Source organism: Hippoglossus hippoglossus, chromosome 7, assembly GCF_009819705.1.
Source record: "Hippoglossus hippoglossus isolate fHipHip1 chromosome 7, fHipHip1.pri, whole genome shotgun sequence".
NCBI lineage: Eukaryota > Metazoa > Chordata > Actinopteri > Pleuronectiformes > Pleuronectidae > Hippoglossus > Hippoglossus hippoglossus.
In genome coordinates, this window is record NC_047157.1 from 15945498 (window position 1) to 15969197 (window position 23700).

The 23700-nt window shown below is 44.3% G+C and overlaps 4 protein-coding genes across 4 annotated transcripts in view; all 4 read left to right on the forward strand.

The window, feature by feature from the left end:
• The first annotated feature begins 2699 nt into the window (after nucleotides 1-2699).
• On the forward strand, nucleotides 2700-6588 carry hoxc8a (homeobox C8a). Its single transcript, XM_034590703.1, is given in 3 exon segments — nucleotides 2700-3175; nucleotides 3178-3496; nucleotides 4932-6588. Coding segments are annotated over 3 exon segments (753 nt in total). The 5' UTR covers nucleotides 2700-3058; the 3' UTR covers nucleotides 5249-6588.
• A 3335-nt stretch (nucleotides 6589-9923) lies between these two features.
• Nucleotides 9924-23700, forward strand: part of LOC117764592 (homeobox protein Hox-A4-like) — a 34858-nt gene continuing 21081 nt past the window's right edge. Inside the window, exon 1 of the mRNA XM_034590498.1 lies at nucleotides 9924-10332. The gene's annotated coding sequence lies outside the window, so the exon portion shown is untranslated. The remainder of the gene's footprint in view (nucleotides 10333-23700) is intronic.
• On the forward strand, nucleotides 15461-18015 carry LOC117764594 (homeobox protein Hox-C6a-like). The gene is given in 4 exon segments (XM_034590500.1): nucleotides 15461-16175; nucleotides 16177-16228; nucleotides 16231-16443; nucleotides 16893-18015. Coding segments are annotated over 4 exon segments (702 nt in total). The 5' UTR covers nucleotides 15461-16046; the 3' UTR covers nucleotides 17201-18015.
• hoxc5a (homeobox C5a) lies at nucleotides 18472-21896 on the forward strand. The gene is given in 4 exon segments (XM_034590502.1): nucleotides 18472-19182; nucleotides 19184-19209; nucleotides 19211-19410; nucleotides 20693-21896. Coding segments are annotated over 4 exon segments (687 nt in total). The 5' UTR covers nucleotides 18472-18930; the 3' UTR covers nucleotides 20902-21896.

Genomic DNA, 23700 nt, shown 5'->3' on the forward strand with positions numbered 1-23700 from the left:
AATCCAGCACATTTCCGCTCGGCCTCGGACAAAAATGCCAGTTTTACAGCCCCTGTTGGAGCTCGGCTGTTTGTCTCAAATGCAGACGAACAAAGCAAACTCGACTAACTGGCTAGAACGTCTGGGCTTAAATTACTTTATGTTTTAATGGACGGTGGTGGTGGACGCGTTCAAAGGAGAGTCATGCGCACTGTTCGGGGGGACTTCTGGCCTGATGGGCCATCCGCAGCCCCTCCGCAGGCTGCGTGGGTCTATTAGCCCACAATTAGATGGGAAAACGTCAATAGTTATTGTTCATAAATATGGCTGCTGCAATGCACCCTGGTATACCGGCAGGTACAGGGGCCATGGCGTTAAATGATAAAACCCACACTTGGAGCTGGTTGTACAACAGGGGAGAGTGGAGCTGTGTGCTTCCAGATGTGCTGGTAAACAGCTGCTTTATTTCAGGAAAAAGACCAGAATCATTCAGGCTTTGGACAAATGGGGAGATCCTTTCTTTCCACATCACCGCTGTTTCTGATTGGTGGACTCACTCGGGTTAAGGTACGCATCTCGACACTAGATGACGCTGTTGGTCCACGTTTTGAGCAGAGTGTGTGTTTTGAATGGCTTTTTTTTTTTACAACTCTGTGGCTTGGCTCAAGAATGAATAGCAACCTATCGATGACAAAATGACAGATATGGTCACGCACCGCATTTTGCGTAATAGGCCACAGAGCAGCATTCAGGAATGCACTAAGGTGCTTGGTGTGTTGGAAACAGAATGTGTGCACACATTGGATTTATTTTAAATTGATCTTTTATTATTATTATAATTTTCAGTTTCCTTCTATGTTTTGAGGTAAATATTTATTTCAGTTTTTGCCAATTTTTGGTTTTGAAAATCTTGGCTGTGGACGTGGCTGACGTGGTATTTTTTTATTACCTTTCATCGTGTGTGCTCTTTGGAATTCCTCTCTCGAGCTTAGACGGGAATTACTTTTAACGAGGGGCAACAATATTTACATTTCTATAAATATATAAATAGATTATTAGGACGTTATGTGTCTGTAATGTTGCTATTTTTAAAATAGTTTTTAGTATTTTTAATGCTGTGAAAAATAATATATCAGTTAAAAATGTTTTGGTGGAAAAACAAACCACCTAAAAATATAATGAAACAAAGAGTCAGGAAGCGTATTCAAAATATATAATTACTACTTTAATAGCAGTCATAAAAAATTCACATCAATTACATTGCAATAATACAATACATGGCAACACTGACAGCAGGAATAGCAACAGCATTATACAATGAATTGCATCAAACAACAACCAAACATAATAATCACAATAGTAATAGTAATAATAATTTAGGACATGCAGTTTATTTTATTTAAAAAGAGCTACCTGCTTATTGGTACATTTCCATGTTTGACTGTATAGGAGCATCTGCACTAGCGGTTCAAAGCACCCAAGAAATGTGCAACTATGATTGTCAATCTGCATATTTATAGAGTGTGAACGGTCTATAAATTCGCCCCGTGCGCCTTTCATATTTTACGATGATGCGTATAAAACGTCAGTAACCTCACAAAAACCACACTGGCATATTTGGAGAGAGGGGGGAGGAGGGAGAGAGTCCATACGACTATTGAGCTGGGAAATGTGCGCGCGTTGATTGTGGCTAAACATCCCATGTAAAATTTTATGAACTCCTCCACGTGGGAGATTTACTGCTCATCCTCGTCGGTTTTACGGGGTCAGTAAGCGGCACCCTGTATTCATAGGTCGTGTTTATATTTGCGTGTGTCGGTGTTTTACAGCGCGCGGTGCAAAGTGTGCCGCTCTGCTCCTGCAGCTCCACGACATGACACGGCCGGGATGTTTTGTGTGAAACCCCAAATGATTCGCCTGTGTCACACAGCTCCAGTTGTGTTTTGCTTTTGTACTATTTTGTAGAATTGCTTTTAACGAGCTCCTGGAGTCAGTAAAAGGTCAACTATTTCCTAGGGATCGGTGCGTAACCTTCGCTTGGGCCCGAGAGGGCAAACACCAGCTCATGACACCTTTACACAGTAGATACTCCTGCTTCATGCACCTCACAAGCTCCACGCACAGACGACAAGACAAACTATAAACTCAGACATGTGGTGGAAATGCATCATGCTTCACAGTCTTTATATTTTAACCGTTTCCCCCCCCCCTCGTCTCCATTGATCAGCTCGGCTTTTAAGTTGTAAATACAACATTGATCACGTTTAAAGCCTCTTGGGTTGTTGGGTTATGATTAGTGTAGCTCCTCTCAAGGTGGATATATAGTACGTAAGGGCCCACGTCTGACCGGTCACGAGAGATGAAGGGGTGGTGGGGGGGGGGGGGGGGGGGGGGGGGGGGGGGGGGGGGGGGGGGGGGGAGGGGGGGGGGGGGGGGGGGGGGGGGGGGGTGGGGGGGGGGGGGGGGGAGGGGGGTGGGGGGGGGGGGGGGGGGGGGGGGGGGGGGGGGGGGGGGGGGGGGGGGGGGGGGGGGGGGGGGGGGGGGAGGGGGGGGGGGGGGAGGGGGGGGGGGGGGGGGGGGGGGGGGGGGCGGGGGGGGGGTGGGGGGGGGGGGGGGAGGGGGGGGGGGGGGGGGGGGGGGGAGTGTGGAGGAAGGAGGAGGGGAGTGGGGGGTAGCGCCTTGTGCATGGTGGGGGTGGTTGGGTGGGGAAGCTCAAAACAAAGAAAAAAAGAAAAAAAAAAAAAAAAGGAAAAAAGACAGAAAGAGGCAGCGTCCTGTGACTTGTGCCGGGCGAGCAAGTCGCTTTTAAACCGTACACATCCGAAGCACAAGCCATGAGCCGGGTTTGAGCCTCGAAAAAAAACACCACCCCACTCACGACTGCGAGAGAAATCCGATGAGAGCAACGGCTCAGAGAGAGTGAGCTGCCGTAGATTGTCCAAAGGGGCAGCGTTTCTCCTAGTTCCGGTTTGTCTGCCTGTGCGCGCTGCGCGAGTTGGGACCCTAAACAAAAGGCTGCCATCATCCTAAAGGAGATATTCCGCTGCGAGAGAGCCCGTCTGCTTGATGCCAACCAAACATGAGCTCCTATTTTGTTAACCCTCTTTTTTCTAAATACAAAGGCGGCGAGTCACTGGAGCCAACTTACTACGACTGCAGGTTTCCACAAAGCGTCGCCCGCAGCCACACGCTGGTCTAACGGACCCGGAGCAAGCCGCGCCGGGCTTTCAGCACCCGTCCCATCATGTGCAGGACTTTTTCCACCACGGGACCACGGGGATCACGAATCCCGGATACCAGCAAAACCCCTGCGCTCTGGCGTGCCACGGAGACGCAACGAAATTTTATGGATATGAAGCCCTTCCGAGGCAAACGCTTTATGGTACCCAGCAAGACGCAAGCCTAGCGCAATACCCAGACTGTAAATCGTCGAGCAGCTCTAACCCCGGAGAAGGACAAGGCCACTTAAATCAAAACACCTCTCCCACTCTTATGTTTCCTTGGATGAGACCCCACGGTCAGAATCGTACAATTATTTCCTATTCTTTCTGTGTTGCTCGGTGCGCGCGCCTGTGAGTGCCTGTGTGTGTGTGTGCGTGTGTGTGTGTGTGTGTGTATGTGTGCGTCAGCGTGTGTCTGCCTGTGTGTGTTTGTCTGCATGTGTGCTGAATGTGCCTGAGCACATGTGTGTATATATATATATGTGAGTGTGACTCAATAACTATAAAACGAAATAAGTGAGGGAACATGATGGGGCACATACAACCTGTACTGCAGGCTGCTGTTCCTCTGCAGCACATGTCCATACAGGGCTGAGTTGTTGCTTTCAAAAGTGCCTTTAAAACACTGGATTGCTCATCGCAGCTCATGACACCAGCTCTTTCAAGTCAATTATCGTTCACATAAGATATTTCACAAACTCCGGAAAGGCACCTGTGTGGGGTGGGGGGGGTGGGGGGGGAGGATGGATAAGTCATAGTTTAAAATATGATGCTACCACACAGCTCAGATTGAGCATGCAGAGTGACAGGAGGGTTAGCTGCAGACACAGCATGCCCCGGTTTATCCAGAATCCGGGTTTTAAGGATTTGGGGGTAATTCGACCCACAGGCCCAACGTGGCTCAGACTCATACGGCCATAATCATAAAGGCTTTGTAGACATTACCTCTTCCATTCACGGATCATCATGTTCAGGCTATCAGGCTACATTAACTCCACACAGGTGTAAACCTCATTTTTATCTACTCAGAGACATTTAACATTAGCCATGCCCCCATCTGTTGTTACAGTGCACCTTCACCTCTTTCCACACTATACATTCTCCTTATTTCTTTACATTCTGTACACAATGTATGTGTGTGTGTGTGTCTGTATCTGTGTGTGTGTGTGAAAATCAGGCATTTAGAAGCCATGTCACTAGAGAGGAAAACCATGCGTATTACCTTAAAGAGGCTTCAATCTGAAATAGACTATAATACACGAGGTTTGTAGGAACATGCCATAATATACATGTAATAATTCATAATTAATAGACACACTCTTTAAAAAAAAATTAAAAAATACACTGTCTTCTCATACTCACCTATAGGAACTCTTTAGTGAAGTGGGCGTTAAAGTTGCATCAGACAGCTGATCACTCCACCAACTGTTAATGGCACAAACATGACTGAAAATTACCATTATTACTTAAAGGATATTTATTTTGAAATTTCCCCTATGAGCAAAAATATATTACTGATAATGTACACAACTTTTAAATAAAGGTATTCCACGGTCTGTATGAGTGGATATGAGCTGGCACATGGGGTGAAAGCGAGGATTAATCGCCTATTCATGCTGATGGAAATAAAATATGCAATTCAATGCAGAATTAATAGAAGTCATCTGCATGTTTTTTTTTTTTTTTTAATGGGGAACCGTCCTGCTAACCTCTGGCTTTATTTCATTCAAGCCCCAGGCAGACGGAACGGGAGGCAAACCTACAGTCGCTACCAAACTCTTGAACTGGAGAAGGAGTTTCTCTTCAACCCTTACCTGACCCGCAAGCGGAGGATCGAGGTGTCCCACGCCCTGAGCCTCACCGAGCGGCAGGTGAAGATTTGGTTTCAGAACAGGAGGATGAAGTGGAAAAAAGAGAACAACAAAGACAAGTTTCCGGGTCAGAGGGGAGAGGCCGAAGCCGAGGGCGAGGAGGAGGGCAACGAGGACGGTGAAGTGGAAGAGGCCGAGGAGAAAGAAGCGGAAGAGAAAGAAGAGACCAAGGAGTGATTTTATGGTCCTTTTTTATGGTTATATGGCTGAAAAAAAGGAAGAAAAAAGAGAGAGAGAGGTCCCATAAACAGAGGAAGAGTCACAAGGAGCCAGAGAGCGTCAACTTTATGACCACCCTTTCATTTTGTCAAGAGGGAACAGGAATCCCAACAATATTGCTGTCATAAATAGACAAGATTCTCCCTTCTCACGTTTCTCCAACATCGCATTTCCATTTGAAATTTTCTAGAAGCTACACAAGCTTGTAGCAATTTTGTTTTTGTTTTTGTATTAGGAGAAGGGGGAATAAATCTAAAAACGCATGTTAGATGGAAAATGGCTTAGCTCTTATTATTATTATTACTATTATTTGTTTTTTAACTTTCACAAATTTGCTTTTTTAATAATAACAACATCAAAAGCCTAGCCAATAAGATCAAAGACATGACCAACGTCGACCTGTGTTGTAAATAGATTATAGCCTACATTCAAAAAATAAGAACATCATTTCAGTCAGAGTAACCAATGTAGGCCTATAACTTAGTAGTGAGTGTTCAGACATCATCATCATCATCATCGCAGCAGTTACATTGGCTGTCAGCCTGTGTATAAACCCACACGTTTTATTCTTCTAATTGTTACTGTAAACTGTTTTACTCGTCTTCATGTGAATGGCCTAGACAAAGATAGCCATTATAGCTCCTCAGACATCTTCTTGTTTTCTAGGATATACCAGGGAAATGCAATCGTTTGAAATCCTTTGATGCTACCTAAAACCTGGGGAAATTGCAATAGAGATTTCTGAATATAAGAGATTTCATATGGTTTTAATTTTGAAAGTGTTCTATATCAAAAAAAACCTTATATTATTAAGTTATGTATGTAGCATTTACCCAATATTACAATATACACTTGTTTGAAGACAATTTGTGAGTCTTGGGAAGACAATTATAGCTCAAAGCCAAGCGAACAAGTTAGAGATTGTACCACGGCACTACCTAAACTCAGAGCCTTGCCTTTGCAGAATTTATATTCCACACTTACATGGCATCGCTCTGATCTGATCGCAAGCTATTTCCCCAACAACTAAAACTGCCTATGACGCACATTTTACTGTGTATGATAATACCTGCTACAATTACAACGATTAAAACAACAAAAAAAAAGTAAGGGAATTTTTATTTCAATGTGCTGGTGATATAGCGTAGTTGTTTTGCACTGAATATAATCTTTATGTACGTCTTGTTATATATTGATGTGAACAATATGCTCGTTTCCTGGTGTTTCTCCTGTGAAAGACGGATTTGTGTGTCCCCCGCCATTGTTGATGTAAAATCACGAATAAACAAGATGGCTCACAATCATTTCTGGGTTTTGTTATTGATCTAACCGCCTCGGTTGTTCTGCAGCTACTCACCGCCTTCCACGCAAAACACACACCAAGATATGACGCATGCATACGTGAAAAGTGAAAAGCCAATAATCCACAAATTCTTTTTATTTATTGATTGGCCAATTCACAGTTTTTTCTTTTTAAGATCCAGACTTTTAGATGCGATAGAAACAATCAGGGCTCACTACACAACCCTCAGTTTTCATATCATAACGCTTCGAGAGGTAATTTGAAACAAATAATCAACCCCTCCAACTACGACTGGAAATGCACCAATGCTGGTGTTTTGATGATGCTATAATTTCCAGCCCATGTGCGCAAAATGTTTAACAGGCGGTGGCAGGAGGGAACAGGAATGCTCGAGCATATTTAATCGCCCATTCTCTGAAGTTTGCATAATTTAAACTTTGCAACTCAATCGATTAAATAAACGCCAGACTTGCGTTTGCGCACGTCTCCCTTTACCTTTTAAGGAGAGGCTGTGGGTCCCAGTCACAGCATGCGCACTCGCCAACGCCTGGGTCGTATTTGATTCATCTTCTTAATAAAATATCAAAAACAAACTTCCTCTCTTCGGGGAGGACGCCAACCTTTTCTTAATGAATCTTGGGATGAATGATGGCGGTTTGAGATGAGATTAACAAACATCTGCTGGCGTGTTATGTTCATCATCAGACTAAATAATGGCAGAGCATGAGGGAGGCTTGGAGCGCTGGAGGTGTTGCGTCCAGACGGAACCTCTGGAATCAAAGCGAGTGTGAGAGGCCAAGTGCAGGTAAAACACCTTGAGTCTCATCTTCTCCTCCTGCTGTGTTTATGGTCACCGCTTAAAAGTAAACTCATATATGAGCAGCAGCCCCCATAAAAGCAAGAGCCACGTTTATTTGTGCACAGCAACGTGCCTCAAATACATCAATCCAGGTCACTTCGAGTGTTGTTACATCTGCTCAAACACCAGGACCTGCTCGATTATATTCATAGAAATCCGATCCCCTTTTTTCAAAACGTGTAATCGGACCTCTCTGTCTTGCACCTAGCGTTTGAAGCAGATTTTCACATGTATTTCAGAGCTGCGTTTTTACAATTGAAGGCCCAGACACGCTTCTGTGCTGCTGCTGCTGCTGACTTTCCCTTTTTTAAATTTGACTTTCTTATATAAATGTATTAGTGCTACTTAGCAACTAATTGCTGCTGTCGTCTGTCCCTGTGGTTGGAGTCGGTGTCAAGCATCTAAATTATTTAAAGCTCCTGGTGAGTCGAGTCTCTCTTCTTTTTTTTTAATCTGCCCAGGTAGGCCTATTATGATACTAAACTATTTGAGCCTATTAACTATTAAGCTGAAGTGATCCGTTTGGTGTGTATGTGAGACACTGTGTGCGTAAATACTTAAACTGTGGAGACCAGTATCAGGTGTGAGCGCCAGGACACCGTTATTCCTCAGAGGAATATATACTAAGCCTATCTTTAAATTAAAATTCGATGTGTTTATTTTAATTTTAATTTAACAGGTGCATAGTGGGATTTGGAAATTTCAGACTTATTTTAATGCATTTTTTTTTAAAAGACAGATGGAAAAGAAAAGGAGCTGAAGCTGTTTGTTCATTTAATATTTTTTATTTACATTCAACCCCAGTAAAACTAACCTGTGGAGAAAAACATGAGCAACAACTGAGAACAACATTTCTTGTGTTTGATTGGTAAAATTCAACGAGTTGCATCTAAAGTACAGTGTTACAGAATTTACATTGTGCAAAGTCTTTTTTTAACTCCGAAATTCATCTTCAATATCAGACATGAATAGTGCAAAATCAAAACAACAGAAGCAAATGGAGTTTTGCAGATGCTCACTTCAGTGTCGTTCCCCTCTCTCTCTTTTTTATTTTGCTTTATTTTTCCCCTGAATTCTTCAAAGCGCATCATCCCCATCCAGGCTCTTTATTCCTCTGTTTGCGTGCGTGTCTTCTTTAGAAGATTTCCGGATGTGTGTCCCCCCCAAGTCGCAGCAATTCTGTGCCACGAATTTCGGGGGCCCTTTGTGTGTGTGTGCGCGTTTGTGTACTTTTACCATAGGGTTGACATTGCCAATAAAGTTTAGTGGACCCGCTGTAAACTTTATTGGCGGTGTAAAGGATGGGTCCACATCTTTTTTGTCTGTGTGTGTGTAGCCGAGGCTCAGTGTGGAGATCACGGCCTGCAAGGACACGATGCACCGCTCATCCAAGTACGTAACACAGATACATTCTGATTATTTATTTCATTCGTTGCATAATTCCTTTTTTCATATAAAAGAAAAGCTAGAGGTCTTTGCTCTGAGTCATCAAACCTGCGCGTTGGGCTCAAATGAAAGGATTTCTCCTCTATTGTTCATCTGGAATTCTCGTATTTTCCATGTATTTCGATGCTGTAATTCTGCAGATGGCGAAATAATCATCTCGTAAACCCAGAGGTTGCCTCGTGTTGTCCATATATGTCACATGTACATTTCATGTCCATATTTTCCTGAGGCAAATATATAGTTTCTGTACTCTGCATGTGCGCAAAACCTGTTGAAAGTCAGAACCAGATTTACAGTGTGGCAGTAATGTTATTTCCTCCTTGTCATGAGGTCTGATAGTTGATGTGCTGCGGTTGTTCTCCGTAGGCTCCATCTCCACCTTACCTGCTTTTCCAGTTTGAAAAAAATATATATGATGGGTTGTAGCCAAGAGTAAAATGTTGCATAATTTTGACTTTGTTTCCATCATGGAACCTGGAGTGTAGACGATGCTGGATGTGTGGTGCAGTGACATGTGACAACTGCCATGTTATCCATCCTATGGGCCAGCCAGGGACACACAGGCCCTCATTTGGAAGTATAGTTTAGCCTGATCCAAGTTTAATAAGACCTCTCTGTCTCCACGTCTCTCTCCCGCTCTCCCCTCCCTCTCCTTCCTACTCACACACTTTTATTTCCCATTTCCCTTTGGCTCGGGCACCTACATGTTGGCAAACAGCCTGTCCACCGAAGGTGGGGAGGACTGTCATATCTCTCTGACGCGCGTCTAATTTTTGGCATATGGGGGAATCTTCCGACATTTCCATATCGTGTGGCCATTTTTACTTTTGTCACATTGTGGGGAAAAAAGGAAAAGGAGAAAGATGGGTGCAAACATTCCTGGTTGTTAAAGGGAGAAATTTACAGCTGAGTAATAAAAGTTTACGACTGAATCCTTCCTGCGATTGGCTGCGGCGAGCCACGTGGCGCACGCTCTATGAACATGAACTTTATGCTGTTGTCTATTCTCTAGTCCTTCCCTTGTATCAGCAGCAGACCAAGCTGGGGCGTAGAAACCTCTTTTTTCTCCTTTAATCGAATATAAAAACGCGGCACTGTCTCTCTGGCTCTAGTCCGAGTGATATTCATCCGATTTCCGACTTCCTGACAGAGGGGATCTTCGGGACAGCCGCCGCTTCTACCATCCGCCGCCTGCGTCTATCCCCCCCGGAGGCAATAAAGCCACGGCTGGGAAGGGGGGGAAAGGAGCGATCGAGCCTGCTGGAGAAGAAAAAAGACTTTCCCCGGTAAACAGACACCCTGCCTCCATAGGCTCCTCATCGCCGCGACGTGAGGACAGACAGCAGCGCACGGGAGATGTGCGCTGTATTGATATTCCCCCCTGCTCGCCATCGTGACCCCTCAGCTGCAAACTACACGGACATGCCCGCTGAGGTAAGATCACACATTCGTCTACGGCTCTTTCTCAACGTGTTGTTCGTGTGTTTGGCCATCGGCCGCATGTTTCTGGCTTGGATATGATGCGTGATGCAGAGGAGTGCGTGTGTGAGATCATGAGAAGGCGGAGGCGTCTTTTTTTTTCTTCCTCCCTGTGTAGCTGTGACCTGACCTGTAGCCTGGGAGGCTGCTGGTGCGCACAGCCACTGTCACTGCGCCTCTGTGGCTTCATGGAGCCAATAACCCACCACCCCTGCGTGTCTATATGCTCTTCTACCTCAGGCCACATTAGCTGGGCATTGTACAGATGCTGTGCCAGCTAGTTATAATGAATTGCTCACTGATAGTAAACTTCCTCATCACTCATAGGCCCTTCTGACCAAGGCAGTGACAAATGACGTCCCGGGCTGACTGATCTGCTCTAATTAGCCCATTTCTTGTCCCCATGCTTGTTGTCACTTGTTACATCCAGAGTGTGCCAAGAAGCTCAATAACATCTATATGCAGCTGCACGCGCGCGCACATATGTCTCGTGCACGCCTACACACACAGACAATTCAATATGTGGTATTATATTCGCACTCAGCTCTGTGCAGTGCCCCCTAGCGACCGGCAGCGCCCCATGTGGAAGTGGGTGGGTGTTGAGGCTTGTTGTTTATGGCTGCTGGTTTTTCGGCGGCGGTTCACTGCGGATGTCAGCTGACCCGGCTCATCCACCGCGGCCAGCAGGGAGGGTTCCTGCGTGTCTGATTTGTTGTTTGTCACTTTTGGAGAAGGGAAAAGATTTGTCGTTGTGCAACATTGTTGTTGTGTGTTTTTTTCATTCGATAGCCTCTAATGAGATGCAGTGTGATAATGGCTGTGTGACATAATCACTGAGGACGGTGTGAGGAGTTAGCATGTGGTTTTTTTTAGACCATGAGAGCAACCAGATGATCAAGTTGTGATGAAACCATTTCATTCATTCACAAAAAGAATCTTGCTCAGTGCGTGTGTGTGTGTGTGTGTGTGTACTTGTATATCTCTGAGCATACAACCTACAGAGTGAGGACATTTTGGGAACGTGAGGATATTTTGGCCGGTCCTAACTTTCTGACCCACTTTGAATCAGGTGTTTGAGGGTTGAGACTGGGATTTAGGGTTAGGGTGAGGCATTTAGTTTTGATGGTAAGGTAAGGGACCAGGGAATGGATTATGCCAATAAATGTCATTACTAAGATAGATACACAGACGCCTGTGTGTGTGTGTGTGTGTGTGTGTGTGTGTGTGTGTGTGTGTGTGTGTGTGTGTGTGTGTGTGTGTGTGTGTGTGTGTGTGTATGAGTGAGACACGGTATTAAGAATTGAGGCCTGCATTGCATCACATAACAAAGGCGTGTGTATATTGCAACGTGATCTTAAAGTGTGTGTGTGTGTGTGTGTGTGTGTGTATGTGTTGACGCTGTAACGCTGCCTCCGTGTTATATTATGTTATGTTCGGGGTTTTTTGTGTTTCTGATGCATCTCAGCAGTGTTGTAATATTGTGTGTGCAGATATAGACCCAGTTTGTGTTTTCATGGCGGTGGAGTTGTGTTTTTTCTGCAGCAGCTCAGCGGCCCTGTGTCTCGATTCTTGTCACAGTGATTGTCACAGCCTCGTTCTGAAAAGATTTAAAAGTCTGATAACCTACTGTTACACACATTGTTTGCTTTTCCCTCGCGAGACATTGTTGCTGCCAATGGATCGTGTCCGCTGATGCCCAACATATATATCTGCCTGCAGAGAGAGGGAGGGAAAGGGAGAGAGAGAGCCCATTAGATGCACGCCATTTGGGTCGTTAGTTAAATTTGGTTTAAAACAAGAGTTGAAAAGCACAGTCTATTGTTTTGCCCCACAGTGTTTTTAAAAGCAGAGATGGGCTCACATAAAACTCCATGAAGTCATGAATCTGTCCGCATCACCACATTCAGAACCTCACTTACTAATCCCGACAGCACAAAAAAATTTTGCCCACTAATGGTCATAATTTATGATGTGTGGATCAACATGCGCTCATTGGGCAACAGCTTCCTGAGTGCTTAACGAGCATAAAGTCGAACACTTCCGGACATTAATTGGGCCGGCCAGCGATGGTAAAGTGCTTATAGAGGGCTTTACATTGTTAGTATGTGAATTACTCCTTATTAGTAAGGTTTAGAGGCGGGGGAGAGAAAGCATGAGGGGCTGAGCAGACTCGGGCTCCCCTCGCTGTGTTTTTAATCTTGGCTGATAATGTCGAAATCTTACACGTCCCGTATCACTAATGCTGAGGGATGTTGTGGTGGTGGATGTGTAGCCTGTGCCTGCGTAAAGAGAAAAGGTTCATGGGAGAGGCTGGGCCCTTTTTGTGCTGCAGGGCTGCCAGACTTGGGCCTCGTGCAGGGGAACTGAATGTAAATGTGTGTGGCAGCGTGAGCTATAATAATAATGATGATAATAATAACGATAGTAATAATAACAATAATAATAACAACAACAATAATGATCACAATAAGCCACGCGTAACGTAATTTTTCTGAAGGCTGCATTGCGCATTCGCAAATTAATGTATATTTAATGCAGATTATTAATATAAGGGGTTAATACCTAATAACAGGCTATTGTCAATCATTTATATTTTCCTCTCAGACCGTCTGGTCTCGTTCTCTGTTTGGAGGATCGTGGTGGAGACGTGGACCAAACGGCTCCACTGCCTCCTGCGTCAAAAGCCACGCATGTGATTTGCCTCACGGGCCGCAATAAAGCAGTAAAACACGAGGGGAAGAATGACCTTTCTAATTCTGCACCCTGGCACAACCTCCGCTGCATTCCAGTCCCCTCCAGTCCACACATTGGCTTTACTGTTCAGCCTTTATTTACAACCTGGACTTTATGGAGCGGCGTGTTTTTTTGTGGGGTTGGGGGAAGCCTGTGAATGACAATTAGCCTGAAGGGATTCTGTGTTTAGAAACCCCAAATTATGTTTTAGATGATATTACCAGGGAAAAACGCGTTGAACGTAAGTGTGTATTAATTTTAGAATTTCTATTATAATCTGTTTATGGTGACCAGGCGATGACCACAGAAATTGTTACTGACATTTACAAATTGTCTCATTGTGAGCATGACAAATTAATAAAGTTAGACTCACCACCAGACATCAGATTTAAATGATCCCAGTTTGTGCTTTATTTATATGGTTTGATTTTAAATAGCAGACGTTCATGTTGCAGTTAAACTCACGTTTTCCCTTTTAAAACATGTGAGTGCTGAGTGTGTCCCCTCTCTGCGTGGTAAATAAATTAATCTAATTAGTTGTAACTATATTATAATTAATCCGTCATCGACTATTTCCTAACTTAATATCAGAGTGAAGAGGCTAAATGGAATAATCCCAGGACAGCAGCAGACGGACGGTGCAGCCTCCAACTTTTGGGTTTTTATTTGCCCCAAATTTGCGCGTCGCGGATGTCACATATGGCCACGAATAAGCTGAAGGGAAACTTTTATTGCACCGGCGACTTCCTTCTCTTTGTTCTTGTCTGTTTTATGGGCTATTCAGGATCCCAAACAGCAGACCAAACACTGCTGCACGTTTAGGCTGCGAGTATTCACCCCATTGAAGAAATCAATGAGGTGGACCAATAGGCTGCTGGAGCCACAACGACTGCGTTTGAAGCAGACATTTTCAATAACTGTATCGATTATCCCATTGGCGTCCATTATGGCCTGTTTCGAAAAAGCCAGGACAAAGTTAATTTTGTAGTTGTAAATTAACGTGTGCACATTGCTACGCATGTAGATGGAAAGCGTCAGAATTTCTGTAAAATAAAAATGCCAATTGGGTAAAAATGCACTCTCCTGAATTGTGCAAAAATTAATATAATTACGTAGATTAAGGTAATTGAGATTGAGGGGCGCGAGTCTTCTATAATAATATTTATGTGGATTTTTTTACGCATTTTACTCGGCCCATTTCACCCACACGCTGCCTAAAATTTGCTAAAAAGAAAAATTCTTAGGTAATTTCCAACCCCGTCATTTGCTGCCGAGATAATGATCGGTTCCTGCTCCCTCTGTGTGTGTCAGAGGAATGTCAAAGTATGACCAGAACAGGGGGAAAAAAGGACTCGAACATCTGCATAAGCATTTGAAGACGTCACTTTTTTTTTCACTGTAATTCAACTCTTAGTTTCTGCGCGTAAAAATATCAAGTATTGTTATGATTTAAAGAGACTGTACCTGAGCTCACAGTGAACAGCGGCCACAGTTGACTTGACCTGTGGAGGATTTTGCCTGACGTGTGGCTGGACAGTCGCATAACTCACTGGATTTTTTTTTTCTCCAAGAGTGGCAGAAAAATGATCTTCTCGGGCGCACTGCCTTTAGTCGATACATATTGTGTACACGATTTTCCACATGCTGTGCAGTGCTCTCACATCTGAGCTTGGGGGAAGGTTTTTGCTGCCTGTGTGTTGCAGGGCTCTGCAGCAGAGATAGTTGTTGGTGAGCTGGGGAGCGTCACTTGTTTTATTGCCCTCACGGAACAGAGACCATAAACGCATTCTTAACCACCTACACTCCTCCCCAACCCCCCACCCCGGGGTTCACTGCAAAAGCAATGGAAATTGCTCACATGCCAGATAATTCATACACAATGGAAACATTAACAGTTGTGTTGGAAAACTCGTCGATAGGGGCTGAGGTAAATAACAAATGCCAATATTCATTTTTAGTCCCCTAATGCATGCAAAGGGGCTGCATGAGCGTCCTGTGTGGGATGAGGACATGTGAATGGTGTAGGTCTCTGCAGTGGTGTTGTGAAATTAAAAGTGAGTGAGGGTTTTTTTTTTTGGAGCACACACACTCACACACACACACTATTTCTCACACACACACACACACCCACACACTATCTCTCTCTCTCTCACACACACACACACACACACACACACACACACACACACACACACACACACACCCACACTATCTCTCTCTCTCTCACACACACACACACACACACACACACACACACACACACACACACACACACACACACACACACACACACACACACACACACACGTACACTAAATAAAACAACTCGGATTTTGTGTATACCTCACTAAAATGAGTTAAACCCAATCAACCCTGTACGACACATTTGCACATGAGTGGATGTGTATTTATCCGCCTTCCTCTGACTGATCACTGCACTGGATGACATTGGCCACACTCACACGCATCGCACTTCCTGCTTAAAAACACGCACACATCTCTCAAACTTCGTCTGCAGCTATTTCTCAAACGGCCAAGCTGCACCGTGCGCCTCTCCAAAAAATCTGCGCCGTGTTTATCGGCATTTAGCAGCATGTTCAAGCTCTGAGCTAAAAGCTACAGTTTCTGCTCAACTCCTGCCTCTCAATTGGCGGAGAACGGTCAGCTGACATTGTCATATTGTCTCTCACCGAGCCAAGCCTCGGCTATAACACTCGGGTTTGTGCGTCTTAACCGGAGATTGGAAATTAATAATATTGAATCCTCAAAGTAGCCCACGTCCAGTCGGGGAGGCGGAAAGTCGAAGAAAAAGAAGGGGACCTTGGAGAAAGGTGTGGTTGTTTGACAGAGCCGGGAAGGAGATTTACTGAGGAGGATTGAAAAAAAGAGACCGATAAAGAAGTGGGGAGAGTTGGAGAGAGGGTTACAAGCAAGGTATGAATTCTTATTTCGCAAACCCGTCGCTCTCCTGCCATCTATCCGGTGGTCAAGATGTTTTGCCTAACGTACCCCTGAACTCCACCACCTATGACACAGTCAGACATTTTTCTTCGTACGGCGCCGCTTGTGACCCAGAATCGGATATATACACCTTTCTACTCCCCTCAAGACAACGTGGTGTTGGCTCTGGCAGGGCACAGTATGAGTATGGATCAACGTGTTTCTTCAAGACAAGGACGTGCTGCCCAGCTGCAGACAAACAAACATGGGACTCAACACAACAAAGCCACATTGCTCAAGAGTACAGTTTGGATCAGGGGAGAGCAGGATCGCAGGACCAGAAAACCAACATCCCGATCTACCCGTGGATGCAGCGAATGAACTCACACGGCGGTGAGTTTTACTACGACAAATAAATTAAGCGAATGGGCCAGTTTTACGATATGTCTTACCAAGAGAGTAAGTTACTTTTTATGACCCCATAAAACAATTACTGTATTCCCCCGACTTGTAGATGGGCCTTTACATGTGCAAACAAACAGCTTTCATTTTAAGAATGATATAGTAGCCATAATCAGCAGCGAGAGGCAGAGAGGAGAGACCAGGATGCTTTGGTTATTTTAGATAATAAAGCAAAGATGCCCTTTGAGGCAGGGATTTGTTTTACAGCTACAAATGTGTTTGTTTTTCTTTTTTGGGATTTGGATTAAACTTGTGAACCCCAACAGTGAGACAAAACTTGTGTTTAACTTTTAACAGACAGAAGCATGTTTATTTATTTTTTTTTTAAATGCCAACATAGGATGGGAGAGATATGTGACTTTACTTTGTATCCCAAACAGGAGTGGGCTACGGGGACGGACAGACGCCGAGACGTCAGATTTACTCGCGTTACCAAACACTCGAGCTGGAGAAGGAGTTTCATTTCAACCGCTACCTGACCAGGCGCAGACGCATCGAAATCGCCAATGCGCTTTGTCTAACGGAGCGGCAGATCAAAATCTGGTTCCAGAACCGACGCATGAAGTGGAAGAAAGAGAGCAACCTGACCTCCACGGTTACTGGTAGTGAACAGACAGCAGCCTCTCAGGAGGAGGAAAGCAGTCCCGCAATTGAAGAAGCGAAGGATGAGGACAAGAAGAAAGAATAGTTTTTAAAGGAATTGAGAAGAGGAGGAAAGAAGACCACCTGATGACCATTAAAACCCAACATAACTACCTAAAAAATAGACTTGAGAGCGGCGTCACTGCATGATGGCTGCCCCGCAGCTCTCCCACTTATATCTCATGTTGACCACAGGAGTGTTGAGCCTTATGAAGTCAAGTCATTTCAGCCACACGTTGGCCCCTGTGGCACTTGGAGCGCTACGTTTTTGTGTGTGATTGCAATGTCACACTTGTATTGTGAAAATAAAAAGAAGTATTAATTTCTATGTTATGTCCCCTCACGTCATTAAAAAAAAATGTGTATTTATCCCCCACACCCCATCCACCCCTGTGAACTCTTTGATCGCCTCACATAATACAGTGTTGGTCCAGACTTAGTATTGTACATGCACATTCCACGGAATCAAAGGAGAGGACCGGGCGGACACTTCCATCTGATCACAGTGTAATATAGTACTTGAATCGTGCGCAGAAAAAAAGTGTTCTGCGTATAACCTGAAAGTTGCACGCATAATCCAAAAAAATCCACAAACACACACAGCTGAGATGCCTGTATATAATCCAAGTACTCGTATATAATGTCAATCCTGTGAGGACCTATGTGCATTTAGCCGCTTTGATAGACGCAGCATAACATACAATTGCGCTTAGCCCCCCTTTTATTTTGATCATTTGACTCAATAGGATTTCCTTGTGAGATAGATTTGTACACTAGTGATTCTTCACTTCTGTTTGGGAGTTACGAATTCATGTCTTTGTCATAATTGTGTATCATGGAATAAAACATTTGTAAAACTTTCATGCTTGTGTTGTGATTTTTGGACGCACCCCGCACAATACCTAGCATGTGCCGGATGCGTAAATTACGCACCAAACTCAGTTGGTGTTTGGGGAGGTTTGAAAGTACATTTTAATCGTATCATGAGGCAAATTGGGGACAAATGGGAGGATGAAGTGATTTATAAGCAACTAATAAGCTCTTCCATATTTAATATTGGACTTTATGATTGGCATTAGAGGGGCAGGGGAATGAGCAATTGTGCAATATCCACTACGACATTCCCGTAGCTGTATTACTATAACATAACTTCCCGCGACATCCACGTTTCGAGCTCATGCGTAAACATATTTAAACGAAGGGAGCATTTAAACCGGTATTTTTTATTATTATAACAATTATGGCTATTAATACTATAACAAGTATTATTATAATTATTAGCCATGTTTATTATGTGGGGCTGACGGTGGACTCGGGGCGTGTTGGGGGGGCAGAGAGCTCTGACCGGTTCTGACCGTCCTGCCCCATACCAGACACCAGATGACGCTCTTGTCTTACTGTCCTGCCCTTTTTTGCGCTAAAGATCCCTGCCTGGTCCTCAACAACCAACAGCTCAAAGTTTACCGGACACGTTTCTCCTATTCATCAATATCCCCATTGAGTATCAAAGCCAATTTATGACTGGCCAACATGTGCACGTGATCCCATACAAATACACCATATTGGGCAGCGCACGTCGGATCAAGAATAAAAAAAGATACCAAAGCCTACTCCACCTATAAATCCTGGATTATTTTTTTAGGGAAGACAGCTCTGAATTTTCCAAAAGCGGCTACAAAGAAAAGCAATGATCAACAAAAACAAGGAAATAACCGCAACCTCCATCCCGCAGCCCTCTCTAGTTTAAGAAAAAAAACAATCGCTGGTGGGTTTAACATGAGCTCGTATGTTGACAGCTCCAATTTCAGGCAAACAAGCGAGACAACTTCTCCAAACAGTATGTTTAGTTACGATCTATCTGGGCACAGGTCCAGCCACTATGAGGATGTTAATGTGAACGGGATATTCACTTGTCCCGTCCCCACGACCTCTGTGGAGCGGGAGGAGATGAAAACTAGCCTGCGTGGCAATGCGGATACTCCTCTCCCGTCAGGACCACAGATAACCATGATCTCCGGTAGCTCGGCTTGTGGACGCGAGCGGGCTCGGCTACGGCGGGCGCGCTGCTGGGGCGCGGGGCGGACAGGGACCCGGAGAGGAGCGCAAAGTCCGGCGGCAACAAGAGCCAGGAGGGCGAAAGAAACGCGGAGAGTGCGCCAATCGGCGAAAACGACACGCAAACGCGGGCCAGCGTCAGGGACGCTGAGCCGCGGCCGCAGATCTATCCATGGATGACAAAACTGCACATGAGCCACGGTAAAGTTTGCCTATTTTCTGAAGTGCGACTAAGATGCTTGCTCTTATTCACTCTTTACGCTGCAACACTTCTTTTCGCCCGCTCTACTTTCCCTCTTGAGTTTTATAGGCCAAACGCAGGAAATAATAAAAACTCGCGGTCATAAATTTTATGACAAAGGCATCCATTGCTCGTAAACCTGCTCTGTTACGGTGAAGAGGTGATCTGCGGCGTGATTTATGGACGTATAATTGGATAAGAGAACAAATCTGTGATGTGAAATAATATTACGAATTCAGCCTCCGTGTATTAGTGTTTCTTTTGCCTTGCTTTGTTTATGGTCTTGGTTTAACTGCATGTTTTACATTGTCACACTCTCAGTCTGTGTGTGTGTGTGTGTGTGTGTGTGTGTGTGTGTGTGTGTGTGTGTGTGTGTGTGTGTGTTTGTGTGTGTATGTGTGTGTGTGACAGAGAGAAGCTTTAGCCTTAAATTGAACCCTGGGAAACACCAATGCCCTGACCCAATCATGAACTTTTCACCTCTATAAGACGTGAATAGGGCTGCTCCTGCTCCTTAAACCGCTGCCTGACTTTTTAGGCTGCAGATGGAGAGGAGCTACTTGTGTTTTGTGTTTCTCCACATACTAAAAAAATCCAGACGCACACACACACACACACACACACACACAGCAGGAATATACAACAAAATATATATTTAAAGTCCAGCAGCACAGGCCTGTTGCTTTACTTAGCACGCCTGTGCACGAGCACGTCTATAAATAGGAGAAAGAAATATATCTGGGGAGCATCAGTTTCCATTTTCTAATCCCACTTCTTTTCATTTTACACATCTGTTTTTCCTCCCACGATATTAGACTGTATAAAGCAGCAGTATTAGGCCGAGACCAGTGTTTACAGGGAGGCCAACACGCCATCACTCATTTCATTTTACATATTGAAATTAGTTTTTTTTATGTTTTAATGTGAAATGGTGTCAAGGCCCCCTCCTTTAAAGTGAGAGCATTTATTGTATCTAGTTAACCATCCTTATCAGCCTGACATAAATTTTTATTACACGGATCCACAGTAAGTAATATCAGGTTGAATTAGGTTATGTAAAGATATTTGATCTTTTAAATGAGGGTGGAGGAGGACATAAATTCACATTTTTCTGCTTGTAATGCTTATTTTTATGGATATTCAAGGCTTTTTTTGGAGTAATAATATTATTATCATCCTGTTATTATATTTATTCACCACTACAATGCTACTGAAAGCTAACTTATTTTACTACCACTTCAGAATCGGAGGGTAAGCGGTCCAGGACCAGTTACACCCGCTACCAGACTCTGGAGCTGGAGAAAGAGTTTCACTTCAACCGGTACCTGAGCCGCCGCAGGCGCATAGAGATCGCCCACACCCTGTGTCTAAACGAGAGGCAGATCAAAATCTGGTTCCAGAACAGGCGAATGAAGTGGAAGAAGGACTCAAAGATCAAAGTGAAGGAGTAGAAGTGGCCCCGGTGAACATGGGGGTGCACGCAGCACGTTTTCAGCCCCACACTGCACAGTGCTGGAGCGCCGCCTGACCTCCGGATGAACTGCTAGGAGCAATGACATCATGACACCGCTCTGTGTGCTTTATCACCAATTATGTGTCACTCGCTGCAGTTTGGGACCTAATGTATTGAATATCGCTCACTTTGATCAATCGGTTTACATTTCTAAATTAATTTGCAGCCCATGCGATGATAACCTCACTTGACTGCACGATGGGGACAAGAGGTTGAGGGGAGCAGGGCCCTGCACGCTGCGAGGCTGCTGGTCTGCGGTGCACTGAGAGGCTGCACCATACTAATACTAATACTAATCCGTGTTTTCAATGTGGACCAGAGTTTGGTGGAGGCTGCAGTGACAGCATGCAACATTTCCAGCTGTGTATCATCATAAACACTTTGAGGGGAGCGGGATCAAATGAAGGCAAAAAAATATTCCCGAGTGCTTTTAATGAGCTGTCCTGTGAGCAAGAGTCAAATGGTTTCCCACCAGTAAAACCTACTTTTCCACTTTCCTCCCCTCCCCTTATCTTTTTAAATGGACTCTCTAACATGTTGCAGTGCCGAGTTAGGATGTTGTTGGACGTGTGGTGTCTGTTAGTGAGTGGATTTTCACTTCCATCCATGTTGTCCTTGTCAAATCCCTGTGAATCTAAATCATGATGTATAATGCGGCGACTGTGTGTGAAAATATTGTGATGTGCAATGAAGTCATTTGTCTTCTCCTTTGTGAACTGGAGGTTTAACACGAGGGCTGTGGAGTAACTTTCATTTTCTGTTCATTGTAACCAATAAACTCTCATCATTAAAAGTCCGAATATTGTCAATATGCACATTTCTATTCTCCTGATTTTATACTTTAATGGTAGAATTACGCACATTAAGTGTATTTAAATATTGTTTTGTTATGAAATCCACTGAAATAAACTACTTAGAAATTGAGAGACTATTTCCTTTTGTGTCCTCCTCCTGCTCACGCGCTCTCTCTCTCTCCAGTCTGACTCGGAATCCGCACAATTTCATTGACTGACAAACGCGCTCGGAAGTTTAAGGCCCCTCATAAAACTTTATTGCCCCTTTTTCCAGCACTCCACCACAGCCAGACACCGCTTCCTGTTTAGTCAGGGAAGGAAGACACACACAGACACACACAGCCTGTGATAACACGCGCCCACAAGACAACATGGATGCAAAACCTCGGCTTCCTGTGGCCGCAGAGCTGCGCGCCATCATTGTCGCGGCCATATGGCCACTTTATGATGTCGCCCTGCTCTTTAATCCTGGCATCATTACACTGTAGTCAAAAACAACACCGTCTGCTCCTATTTGAGGATATAAAATCACGCCAGTAGCTGCCTGTGATCAGCAGTAGCTTTAAATCCAGTGTGACGCAGTGTCGCCCAAGGTTATGAGCTCATTTCTCCCCAGCGCTACTCAAAGAAAAATAAAAATCAACTCACCTCTCAAACTAACAGCTTCCTATTCAACTTCCTTGACTGGTTTGAGAAACCGGTGGACGCAGCGTCCACTTTCCCATGTGCTCTGTTGGGGCCTAAACCTAAACGTGGACAATGCATTCAATCCCCTTTTACTATGTCTTTCTTTTAGGGTATTTTAAAGTTTACAAGGTTACATATGCCAATTGCCCCAAGCAGGGCCTGTGAATGGTGCACGGGGATCACGTGGTGTCATTTAAGTGGGTTTTATGGCCTGGAAGAGCTGACAAACCTTCGATATATACACATCATATATAATCTTAACTGTCCGGAATCGCAGCTGCCGGCTTCCCCTTCTCTGAGGAGGAAAGGGCTGTGTGGCAGTGAGGATGCAGTACCTTTCTCCGGACTGTGTAGTCGGTGTGGTGCGAGCGACTGAGAGCTGCTGCAGTAAGTTGCCTTTAACTTTGCCTACAGGCCTGAGACTGTGCTTTTATTTCCCCGTGTTATAATAATAGTGTTTGCGTTGTATCAGTGTGACTTTGAATGCATGGGTGTAAACGCATTAAGTGCTAATTTAATGTATAATTGGTAGTAAATGTTTTTTTGTATCCAATCATGGAGCATTTCTGTTTTTCATAATAGCAAGGATTTAATAATGAGGTATTTTTTACAAGACGTGTACTGTTGCATATTAAGTGCATTGGAAACAGGAATAGTAAAAAAAAAAATTTTTGTCAAGAGGGTTATTCTTTTACGCAGCATGGTCCATCGTGTTTGTGTCACATTTTAATCCCGAGAAATAAAACCAAACGCTGGGTTTTTCAATGTCTCGCTGAAGATTTTGAATTCAGTGTCATTCAACAGTTTGCTGCGCGTCATGTCAGCGAGAGAAGAGGCAAATATTTGAAAGAAAGGAGACGTGAGGAAAAATTTAAAAAGCAAAAGAAGGTCGGCCAGAGTGATCAAAAAATCATCTGGCGTCCAGCTTCATGCACCCCACCTTCTCTCTCTCTCTGTGTCTCGTCAACACACACATACTGTCTCTTTAACACATTAGATGTAAAAACAAGTTTTAAATAAATGCATCCTCAGTAAAGTCTTATAGTTTGGTAAAGTGGAAAATGCATCTGAGACAAAGTATTGAAGATAAAAACGGGATTAAAAGGTTGTGAGATAGGTTAAATATTTTGTGCGTCATTAAAATGAATCTAAAATACAAACGCTGCTGATAACGAGCTTCATCTCGTTGCTTCACCTCGACACGAGATTAGTTTTTGTTTTCATCAGTCCCTGTTCTTTTTGAGGTCATGTCTGAA